This window comes from Arvicanthis niloticus, chromosome 20 (assembly GCF_011762505.2).
Source record: "Arvicanthis niloticus isolate mArvNil1 chromosome 20, mArvNil1.pat.X, whole genome shotgun sequence".
Lineage (NCBI taxonomy): Eukaryota > Metazoa > Chordata > Mammalia > Rodentia > Muridae > Arvicanthis > Arvicanthis niloticus.
Window position 1 is genome coordinate 39,711,343 of NC_047677.1, and position 12,601 is coordinate 39,723,943.

Genomic DNA, 12,601 nt, shown 5'->3' on the forward strand with positions numbered 1-12,601 from the left:
AAGGCTCTGAAACGAGCAGATGAGCCACCTGTTAAAGGATGACTGGCTCTCACATTCCTGTGACTTGTTGGCAGTAGTTTTTGTCCTGTGACACACACTTTTACAGCGTGAATTTCTTTCTTTCTTTGTTTTTGTTTTTTTTTGGGGGGTGGGGTGGGGCCAGGGTTTCTCTGCATAGCCCTGTAGTTTCTGGCTGTACTGAAACTCTCTGTAGATCAGGCTGGCCTTGACCTTAGAAGTCTGCTTGCCTCTGCTTCCTGAGTGCTGGGGTTAAAGGTGTGTACCACGGGGCTAGGGAAATGGCTCAGTGGTGAAGAGCACTGACTGCTCTTCCAGAGGACCAGAGTTCAATTCCCAGCAACCACATGGTGGCTCACAACTGTGTATAACCCTAGTTCCAGGGATCAAGACATCCTCTTCTGGCTTCTATGGGTACCAGGCACATAAGTGGTACACAGATATGTATATAGACAAAATGCTCATATATAAAAAATGGGTGCCACAATGCCTAAATTTCTGTTCTTTTCAACAGCTGATCCAATATTAGTTATAGTTAACATTGGGGGGTTTAATTCAGTAAGAGCATAGGTAATTTTCTTTAGAGACTATATTCTTTTTTAGTGTAGAATTGTCATTAGACCAGAGTCTTTGGTGTCAGAGAGATGAGAACATGGCTTTGAAGGGCTATGGCCATAATTAAAAGAGAGATTACAAGTGGACAGCACAGGTCAAGGACTTAGTACATGGCAGGTGGCAGCAGGGTTTGTTGTTGTTGTTAAGTTTGAATCTTTTTAGTCCAGGATTGATTTGATTTGTGGAACATAGCAGTTTTCCAGGGGTGTTCTGACCCTTAATGTGTTCTGACCCTTGATGTGTTCTGTACTGGTTTGGGCCGTTGAGAGAATCAGATTGCTGTCTGTCTGTCTGTCTTGCACATGAGCATACATGTGTGTACCTCCGTGCCACAGGTGGGAGTGAGAGAGGGCTGAACTCAGGTTGTCGGCCTTGGTGTCCAGCGTCTTTGCCTGCTGAACCATTGTCCTCCACCTCTACTTTTTAGAGTGTCTTTTTGTTGTTGTTTTGAGACAGGGTCTTGCTGGCCTCAGGCTCCCTGTAGTCTTCCTCTCTCACCTTCCCAAGTGCCCGGGTTACAAGTGCATACCACCACATGCAACTCTTAATTCAGTGTTTGATGTCCTTGCATACAGATCCACACAGTCTTCAGCCCTTTCAGCTTAAAATCTTATTTACTTGATATTTGTGTTGGTATTTGGGGTAGAAACTGATGACACAGAAACCAGGAGCTGGTGTCGGCTAGTCTGACAGGGAGAAACAAAGCGTGGCCTGAATTCTCCAACAACTTTTTTTTCCCAGGCAGGGGATTTTAGATTGCAGATTAATTTATTTTAAAAGCACTTCAGAAGAATAGCTTCTGAGGGGCTTCCATGTATGTTCTGAAAGATCTAGCAGGAAATGCTGTTTTGTATTTCAGAGTTGTTAAAACTGAACCTGTGCTGATTCAGTGGGTGTGGGGGCCCTCATTTTTTCCCCTACTATATCTGTGATGAGTGGCTAGTTGTCATCCTGTGGCCTGGAGAATGGGGCCAGCAATGACCTTTGCCCTACTTCTGCTATTCTGAATCAACCCGGTGAAGTGTTACCTTAGTGGCGGTGCTGTGGCTCTTTCATGTCAGACAGATGACATGTTCTGACCTAACTGGTTACTTAGTTGCTGGTGCTGTCTTCAGAGTGGAGTACCTGTGTGACAGGTGACCTGTTGTTTATGTGACTGGAAGAACAGGTTGAAGTGTTGGTGTTGGATGTGTACCCTGCTTGCCTTCTGTGGGCTCTGTGTCAGATCTACTTTGGTATGTACACTGAGTAGGCATGGCGCATCTGAGGTGTGGATCTGGAGTTGCTGGCAGTTTGGTCTTGAACAGTGAGTACTTTTCCCTTGTGAAGCAAAACTGTTTCCCTGCTCATGGCAGCACGCTTGTGTCAGCGCACGCACACAGCAGCTGTTCCTACTTGAGGCTTTGTTCTATTAGCAGGTGTGTGGAAGTGTACGTGCCTGTGTGTTGAGGAGGGCGCAGGCAGATTTGGAGTAAGGAGGATCAGCTGTCACACTCCTGGGAACACTCTGCCTCAACTGGATCAGTTACTGTAACTAAGAAGAAAGCTGTTGTTGATTTGAAATTGAAGAAGTGACAGGAAAGAAAAAGTAAACATAAGCAAAAAAAGAAAAAAGAAACCATTAAAGAAGGGCTTTTGAGGCTTGGGCTCTTGGAATTCAACTCAGTGGTGGACTGCTCACCCCGAGGGTGCTATGCCTAAGGGCTATCTCTAGCACTTCTAAGAGAGAAGATGTAGAGGTCTCTGACTGGTTACGTTTGGTTTTCAGAGTTACTGCAGTTCACTGTCTGGCACAGACCTCCCACGACTTTCATTCCTGTAACTATAATGGAGCATTGATGGATGCCAGGACAAATGAAGTGTTGTTTTTAATAATTTGCACATCATTATGTACATACTTCCTCTTGGCAAACTTCTGTCATTTGATCACAACTCGCATGACCCCTTTCTCACAGTGTCAAGGGTAAAATCACTTGAACTTTTCTAGTGTCTCCTTTCACATGCCAGTTGTAGTTAGAGTTTGGAGAAGGATGTCTGTGACACAGAGCTCCAGTCACATAGGAGATGTGGTGGCGGGCAGTGGGCAGTTAGAGCTCTCCTCAGTGAGATGGAGGAAGGCCGTTTTCACACTTGTCTGTGCTGAGGTGGGCTCTGTGCCGGCTTCTTCCAGTGCGTATTCTGATCAGTTAGTCGTAGTCCCTGACGAAGCAACAGACTTCCCATTATACTGACCAGCATTGTTTTGTTGTTGTTTTGTTTTGTAAAAATTGATGGATGGGAACGAGTAAGATTCAGTTAAATAACTGACAGTACTCTGTAATTATTTCTGATCATACTTTTCTATGATTTTTTAGTACAAAAGTTAGTTAACAGGGTTATAGCTTAAGTGATAGGTGTTTGTGTAGTATGGAAAAGGCCCTGGGTGGATCCTTAATGTAATACACACACACACACACACACACACACACACACACACACACATGTGCGCACACACATGCATGTGCACACACATACACACGTGCACTTGAACAGGCATATACAGGAATGCACACACAGGATAGGACAGGGGAGAGAGAAAAAGTTAACAGTGTGACAGTTCATCTCTGAAATGTAAAATGTGGAAAGTGATCTTATAATTTGAGGAAAATATGCAGTCTGGAAAATTTAGACTTGACCATGAGATATATGTAGCACTATGTAGGATTTCACTCTGTGTGTGCAGGCTTTTTGCCAAATTAATTGAATCTTGCATTTGTTGTCAATTTCATATCTTTGGGATGTTGTTGATAGGGGCTATCTATGGGAATATATATCCATTTACAGCATCTTGTAGCAAATTGGAAGCCATGGGAAACCCAGCAGTGAGTGTACAGTATTTACAAGGCAAGCTGGAGAACACAGCCGGGCTCGTTGGGGGATGTTCTTACATGGTTGCGTAGTTTCATTGGCAGATGCTTTTGAAGCACTTGGTACATCATTGTACAGTGACTGTACCCTGCAGCCACCACCCAGGTCACGAAACAACATCCCTGCTTCTCAGAAGCTTCTCTGGTGCCTCTTCAGAAGTGACTACTGCCCTAGACTTCAGCACCAGAAACTAATTTTCTAATTGTGTTTTTTATATGAATGTAACTATAAATATGTTTTTACTATGTATGTTGGGTGTTTTACCCACACTGTTGGAAACAACAGAAGTTACTTGTTGCTGATTAGTAATCCATGTAATTACTAAACCTTAGCTTACTCATCTGGCAGATTGTTGAGTGACTTTCAGACTTAAGATCATATTGCTAAGAGCATTCTTTTATTTTTATTTATTTATTTACATTTCCAGCAAAGTTTCCCCTCCCTCCTCTCCTTCCACCTTCACTCCCTCTCCTCTTACTCCTCTCCATCCACTCTTTCTCTACTTCTCTTCAGAAAGCAGGAGGCCTCACATGGATATCAGTCTTCCCTGCCATATCAAGTTGCTTTAAGACATGGCACACCCTTTCCTATTGAGGTTAGACAAAACAGCCCAATAGGAGGAAAGGGGTCCAGAGGCAGGCCCCTGGTGTTAGAAGTCCCACTAAACTACACAACTGTAACGTATATGCAGAGGGCCTAGCTCAGTCCCATGACTGCTTTCTGGTTGGCTGTTCAGTCTCTGTGAGCCCCTGTGGGTCCAGGCTAGTTGATTCTATAGGTTTTCTTGTGGTGTCTTTGACCCCTCTGGCTCCTGCAATCCTTCCTCCCCCTCTTCCACAGGATTGCCCAAGCTCTGCTTACTGCTTGGCTGTGGGTCTGCATCTGTTTCCATTGGCTGCTGGGAGAGGCCTGTCTGATGGTGATTATGCTAGGCTGTTAGGAGCATTCTTATGGAGATCCTTATTAACTTTGTGTCTTATTTCTCTTAGCCCACTAACCAGAGCATGATCACTGTGCTGGATTGTAATAGGTTGGTTAAGTTGTTCAAGCGTGGATAGCATTTTGCCCTCCTGGGTGCTATAGTGCTTGGCTACATAGTTACTCTTATTTTAACCATTCAGAGTGATTAAAGGGTTGTGCAATAGGTATGATTTACATGTGTTGTGCTCTGAATGAGTTGGAGCACCGTCAGTGTGTGCTTTGTTCCTTGGTTTAGAGATAGTCTTTCTGTGTTACCAAGGCTTTAAAATCCTGGTCTCAAAGGCTCATACCACCATGCCTGGCTCTATTCTTTTTTTTTTTTTTCTAATTTATTTTACCTCATGTTTATGATTGCTTTGCCTGCATGTATATCTGTGCACCACATGCATTCCTGGTGTCTAGCAGTGAACCTCCATGTGGGTGCTAGGAGTTGAACTCAAGTCAACAAGTGCTCTTAACCACTGGGCCAACTCTTAAGCCCTCCACAGTGTACTCTTTACTAAGAATCATCACATACTAATTTTTATTATGGTTTCACCATGTCCTCCTATATGCATGTGCACACACACATACACACACACACACACTTTTTCTTAAACTATTTAATTGTAAACAGTAATGGTCCTTTATTGGTAAATATTTGTATTTTCTAGAAAACACAAGCATTCTCTTTTATAGCTATAGTACAATTACAGAACTGGCCATTATAAACTGTACTGTTTAGCTGGCAGATAGGCTCATTAGGTTTACTGATGGCAATCATGTTCAATACCACAATTAGAATATCTTTTCTCTTTTAAAAAAATGCTATTATTTTGTGTATAAAGGTGTGTTAAAAGCAAGTGCTCTTATCTGCTGGCTGTCTCCGGCCCTATACTTAACATTTTAAAACATTTTCTGCCTTCGTTACTGCTGTGATGAAACACTATGACCAAATCAAGTTAGGGAGGAAAGGGTTTGTTCGGCTACACTTTCCCATCACAGTCCATCACTGAAGGAAGCCAGGACGGGAACTCAAGCAGGGCAGGGACCTGGAGGCAGGAGCGGATGCAGAGGTCATGGAGGGATGCTCTTTCCTGGCTTGCTCAGCCTGCTTTCTTATAGAACCAGGGATGGCACCACCCACAATGGGCTGGGCCCTCCCACATCAGTTGCTAATTAAGAAGATGCCCTGCAGGTTTACCTATAGCCCAGTTTTTATGGAGACACTTTCTTGATAGAGGCTTCCTCCTCGCAGATGATTAGCATGTGTCAAGTTGACATAAACTATTAGCACATTCCTTTTTTATACAAAGGGCATGGCATCATCTTTTGTGCTTTGCTTATTTACTTGATGTACTCTAGAAATTTCTATATTGATTTTTATATTGCATTGTGTGTGTGTGTGTGTGTGTGTGTGTGTAGGTGTGTAGGTGTGTAGGTGTGTAGGTCAGAGAACAACTGTGGGAGTCAGTTCTTGCCAGCACACATGGCAGAAGTTGAACTCAGGGCTTCAGGCTCGGTGGCGAGTGAGCCGTCTCACCAGCCTTCTATACCACTATACTGAGTTTTTTCTTTTTGTAGCTGTATAACACACTGCATGTATACCAATGCAGTTTACACTATCCTTCTCAAATGAATGTGTTATCACACTTTTTCTGTTTTTGCCAGCATGGTAGGTAGCAAGTATTTCATCATCTGGTTTCTTTTCTTTCCTTCCTCTTCCTTTTTAAAAATTTATTAATTTGTTTTGACTGTGATATGGATTTTAGAACTTTTCCTAAACTAAAGTTTTAAGATTTTTATGTACTTAAGTTGATCAAGTCTTTGTTTTATGATTTCAGAATTTTTGGTTGTACTTAGAAACACATACTTTATTTTTGATATGGTATTAAACACTTTGAACTCATTTTTTCTCTACTTTGTAAATTCATGGTTGACCTAGCATGATTTCCTATAAAACCTGTTTTCTGCATTAATTTTTCAGCTGCAATTCTCTTTTTATATAGTTCCTTTATAGAATTATTTTGAATATCATTATAATTTTGTTGTTTTGTTACAGGATTTCTTTAGAGCCTTGGCTGTCCTGGAACTCACTATGTAGACCAGGCTGGCTTTGAACTCACAGAGATCCACCTGCCTCTGCCTCCTAAGTGCTGGGATTAAAAGTGTGTGCCCCCACTCACTATTATTGAGGTGCTAAGAGTGTAACCCAGAACCTCATATATGCTAGATAAGAGCTCTCCTGCTGAGCTGCAGCCTTGATTTTGGATTCTTATTCTGGCATACTGATTTCTTTCTTGTGAATACTGTGTGATTACAATTGTGATTTGGTATCCCAGTATATATTTGACTTTGCCATTACTCAAAGGCTGGGATTAAGCTCCCTTTCACATGAGTTAAAGAAAATATTTAACATAACAAGGGAAAAATTAGTTTGAAAATATGATTTGAAAATAGAAAATATTACATTTATATAATTGTTAATTTTAGATTGATGGGCTAGGGAACCTGAGATTTAAAGGTATTTTGTACCAGAGTTGATGGCTACTTTTGACCAGCTGAGACAAGTCAAAAGAATGCACATATTTTATGGTTAATGTCATTTCTCCCTTTCTCTGTACCCTATTGTGTATTTTAGGTGTCAAACATATGACAACCCTTAATTTTCAGAGTTTAATTCTGTGTAAATGTTTAAAGAAACTCATTCTCTTTCTATTTTTAGCTTTAAAAAGTTTTATGAGTGTTTTGCTTGAATGTATGTCTGTGTACTACATGTGTGTCTGGTACACACAGAGGCCAGAAGAGGGTTTCAGATCCTCTGGAACTGGAATTACAGATGGTTGTGAGCCACCATGTAGTTGCTGGGAATCAAAGCTAGGTCCTCTGACAGTGCTCTTAACCACTGAGCCGTGTCTTCAGTCCCTTCTTAACTCTTTATTTCAGTGTTGGAATCAAACCCAGGGCTGTGAGTGTGCTGTGGTAGGTGAGCATTCTGTGACTTAGCTTCATCCCTAAGTCTTCTGACTCTTTTTAAAGAAGCTATTTCACCTTTCTGCACTACTAGAATACAGCTTTCCAGTTGATTAGGAAATGATGCGCTGCTTTTCCAGAGCCTTGGGTTCAGTAGCCAACACTCACCCGATGACTGACTCACACCATCTGTAACTCTAGTGCCAGGCGATCCAATGCTGCCTTCTGACCTTTGTGGACACTAAGCTCAAATGTGGTGCATATAAGCAGGAAAAATACTCATCACATAAAATAAAATTTAAAAAAATACAAAAAATTGAATGATGAACAGACATTCCATATGGATCCTTGATATTGAAAACCGGAAGAAAGTTTAGAAGTTAGTCACATGTGGAGCATTTTAACTTGTAGAAGTGAATTCATTATGATTATTTAACAGTATTGCTTCAGTCAGCTAATGTATGCCTCCACCTTAAGTGGAGAAAAACTTTGAGTTCTTTTATTTAAAAGGTTTTTTTTTTTTTTTTTTTTTTTTTTTTCCTTGATCTTGGAGGTGGTTGGTAAGAGCATTTGCTTCTGGGCCTGGCCACCTGTATTTGATCCCCAGGACCCACACAGTGGGAGGAGGGAATAGGCTCCTGGAAGTTGCCCTCTGCCCTCCACCTGTGCACTGTGTTCCACTTAGTACAAGAAGGCGCATACTTACACGTGCACACATACTAAATAAGTAAGTAAACCCAGAAGCAAAGTGACAGCAAGGAGTTTTCTTCTATAGGCTTTTAACTCCTGGTGCTCTAATAAAGAAGTACAAATGTCTCTCGTAGTTACTTTCTGTTGCTGCAATTAGACACCATGACCAAGGCAACTTACAAAAGAGTTTATTTTTGGCTTCATTTTAAAGTAATGAAGATTTACTTGACTCTTAGTGACAATTTTTAGAACTTACAACAGTGTAGGCTGTCCTCATTGTTGCCTGTGTCGTTTCATTAAGGTCACCCCTGTTCATGAGTCATGTCCTAAACGAAAGTTTAATAAGGGCGACACCTTCCTGCCTTCCTGCATGTGGCACACGTGAGCACACAGCAGGCATCCATAGTCTTTATTGTGTGTGTGCTTTGGTGTCTTAGGAAGACTAGCATGGTTTCCTGTAACTATAGAGAGGTCTTGTGTCTGATTCTGTAGCACAGTGACACACTCCCTGTCTATTAAATGTCAGGAAGTTTTACCAGAGTTCTTCAGTGTAAAAGTCAAGAACCCTCCTTAGTCCTCAGATACTTAACCCTGCTTCCCATAGTCAATGTGTGTTTATTTTCTCTTGCTTCTAGACCAAGAGCAATGATGACCTTTTAGCTGGAATGGCTGGAGGAGTAAACGTGACTAATGGTGTCAAAGCCAAGAAAAGCACCTCTTCATCCGCAGCGCCTTCAGCTCCTGCCCCTGCCATGACCATCTCGGAGAACAAGTCCAAGAGTAGCACAGGTGCGGCCTCCTCAGTCCTGTGCTCATCACTTTGGCTCGTGCTAGGCTTTCCTAGCCTAGGGTCCCCACTGTCCCCACCTCTTCCCTGCCCTTTCCTCTCATTCCAGATCAGACTCCACTATTAGGTCTAATGGTCATGTAGTGTGATTGACAAGAGTGGGTGTTTCCGTCCTTACTCTTTGTCAGTGGTATTTTACTTGATCCTCAGCATAGGAACTTTTGAAGTATAGACTGTCTGTTCCTCATTGTAGATTTGAGATAACTATGCTGAGGCTTAGCCTAATAGCCTTGCTAAAGGCCATCTGTTCATTTACTTGATAGAAGTTTCTTGGAAACTCATTTTGTACCAGGCTATAAAGGTACAAACCTGGTGGTGGAACATGGTTTGAGCCTTCACTATGTCACTTCCAAGTCCTGCTCACATTTAACTAATGCCCTACTCACAGGGCAGGGGCCTTGAGATGAAACACTCTAGAGCCAGCACCTCTTTTATGGCTGAGCCGGGGCCATTCCAGGGTGCACAAGTGGTTTCCTGTTGTGTTGCATCCAACCTCAGACTTCATTTATTACCTCCTAGGATTAGATATTCCAGTTCAGATTTGTATGTCCGAGTGGGTTTACACAACAGATACTTACTATTTTATAGTCTGTGAGTCAAAGTATTGGCAGTTGCGTTTTCTCCTGAGGTCTCCCTGTCTCGCATTTGGCTGCTTCCTCAATGTCTCCCCACAATGTGTCCCTCTGCTTTTGCTCTAATTCCCTTTTTATAGACATAAATCACACCGGATAAGAGCCACTCTAACACCTTGTCTTAGTCAGTCTTCTGTTGTTGTGAAGAGACACCATGACCATGGAACTACTTACAAAAGAAAACATTTAATTGAGACTTGCTTACAGTTTCAGAGGTTCAGTCCATTATCATCAACATGCAGGAAGCATGGTGGCCTGCAGGCAGACATGGTGCTGGAGTAGTAGCTGAGAGTTCCACATCTGGACCAGCAGGCAGCAGGGAGAGAGACACTGTCCAAGCTTGGGCTTTTGGGACCTCAAAGCCCTCCCCTAGTGATGACACACTTCCTCCAACAAGTGCCACTCCCTAAGCACTTAAATTATGAAGCTATGGGAGCCGTTTTCATTCAAACAACACGCATCTCTATGTGAATTGAATCGATTGATTGAATTACTGTGTCTGCAATACAATCACATTCTAGGGGCCAGGGATAGACATATACCTTTCAGGGGACCTGGTTCAACCCCTGCAGCATCCTTGTTCTTCAGTTGATTGGCTGTCTCATTCTCCCTTCCTGAGGATACCCTGAGGCCATTTGACTTTAGTGTCTAAGTGAGGCTGCTCATCTGCTTTGAGCTATTCTGCTTCTTAGCTAGTTCACTTACCAGCAAGGTTGCTGCTCTTTTCCATTTTGTCTGTCCTTCTATTCCTCTGTGTATCTTTCTCTTTCCTTACCTTCTGTGGCTTAGTCGATCTTGATGTCTGTTCCTTTTGTTGTTCAGTCATCCACAGTTTATTGTTTTAAATGAGAAGGGCCTTTTGTGTTGGTGAGAATGACCAAACCAGTCCTAATGTTGTGGAAGGCTATACCTCCTCTTCCTCCTTGGCTATCCTTTTATATTGTTTCCCCGTCTCCTTTTCTCTGCCATTGAAATTTGCCACAGGCCTTCTGTCCACTTCATCGGTGTCGTCATTGCCAAGTACAGGCTGCTTCCTTTCTCACTAGTGCATAGGACAACTTTGTATCAGTCAGGGTTCTCTACAGAAGCTGAATGGATAAAATGAATATGTATAAATAATACAATACAATACAAACATGTGTTTTTGTATAAGAGCTTATTAGAATGGCTTACAGGCTGTGCTCTACCTAGTCCAACCATGGCTGTCTCCCAGTGGAAAGGACAGGAATCCAGTAGTTGTTCTGTACACAAGACTAGACGTCTCAGCAGTCTCAATCTGTGCTAGAGTTCTCGAGACTGTTTGATCCTGAAGTAGTAGGTTCTAATACCAGCCTTGGCAACACAATGTATGACTTGCCAGAGAGAGTGAGGGCAAGGAGGCAAAGGCACAAGCTGCCATCAGAAGGTGTGGCCCACCTCAGATGATTGAGTCTGGTTGGGTTTTGGTTGATTCCAGATGGAGTCAGCTTGACAACCAAGATTTGCTTTAACTGTCTTCCAGGTGAATTTCACAGACATTCTCCTCTCCTTGTTTCGTTCTTGCTCAAGAATCTTTATTGACTTGCAGGGACTCCCTGAACTCTGCCAATGTCTAGGCCTCCAAAGAAATGCCCTGAAAAACACTCGTTGAATGTTTTATCTTAACATTGTGTGCCATGCTCACCTCTCCTTCCTTGTCTTTGTCTTTGGACCAGCCTGACTTCTTTCTTGTCTACCCTGATTCTTCAGTAAAATGGATGAGCCACCTTTTCTGTCAGCGAGTGGCTCTAGAGGCTATATCTTAGCCAGTAGGCAATATTATCTCTGTAAAACGGTGTGTTATACTCATTAATTTGTTGAACAAATTTAATTTTGTTTTAAATTTGGGGGAAGAGGGTTGAAATGGAGCCTTAGCTTTTAGTCCCAGCAAGCCTGGGACTCATTGTGGTATGCCTTCCTTCCTGTTTCTGCCTCCACAGTGTTGGGGTTACAGGATTGTACTACAGTGTCTAGTGTGAGCATTTTTTTAAACTGCTTATGTTTTAAGCCTTTAAAAACAACTGACATGATCATTTTATTTGATACAAAAGAAATAGAAGAAACCACAAACAACAAAATATTTTTTACTTTAAAAAACAAGATGTAGACCTGGTTGTGAGGTCCTGTGTCCTCACTCTCACACTGTCCTGTGGACTGAGCACAAGGCCTTGCACATGCTAAGAAGACGCACCGCTGCTCACCGGCAGCTCCAGTCTCCTCTCTACCCTTGCATTTTGAGTCAGGCTGAGTTGTCCTGCTGCCTTGAATGAATTCTGGTCCATATGCTGGCCTGGAATTTGTGATCTTACTGCCTTGGCCTCAGAAGTAGCTTGGATTGCAGCCTGCACAACACCAGGCCCAGCTAACTGGAGTATTTTTAAGGAACTGCCATTTTATGTAGTGGACCACAAGGCTATAGGGGCATGAACAACTTTGTGATACAGGAAGATGGTTACCTAGGGGCTGTTTGCGTTCTGTAGCAGCTCTGCAATTATAGACTGCAATTGAGGATATCTCAAAGTTTTGATGAATCTTACATAACTTACCGCCTGTGAATTTGTCTCTTCTCCTTGGTTCTAATGACTGGACCCAGAGCCTTGCACATGCTGCACAGACACTCTGCTTCCCTCTTAGACTGCTCTGAAGTTTTCCTGCGTGCACATGGAATAGTAGAAAGTAAACCTAAAGTGCTCGGTTCTCTAGAGCTTTGCTTACTACTTATGTGCCAGTGTGGGATTGGAACCTTGCATTTACTTTGGTTATCACTCTTCTGTTTCTTTTCTTCTCCTTCTCCTTCTTCTTTTCTTTTTTCTTTCTTTCTTTTTTTTTTTTTTTTTTTTTTTGAGACAGGGTTTCTCTGTGTAGTCCTGGCTGTCCTGGAATTCACTCTGTAGACCAGGCTGGCCTCAAACTCAGAAATTCACCTGACTCTGCCTCCCAA

The 12,601-nt window shown here is 42.5% G+C and overlaps 1 protein-coding gene across 1 annotated transcript in view; it reads left to right on the plus strand.

Annotated features, from left to right (window-relative positions):
* Window positions 1-12,601, plus strand: part of Specc1l (sperm antigen with calponin homology and coiled-coil domains 1 like) — a 104,890-nt gene that overhangs the window by 19,394 nt on the left and 72,895 nt on the right. Inside the window, exon 3 of the mRNA XM_034524357.2 lies at window positions 8,799-8,952. Coding sequence (XP_034380248.1) covers window positions 8,799-8,952 — 154 coding nt within the window. The remainder of the gene's footprint in view (window positions 1-8,798; window positions 8,953-12,601) is intronic.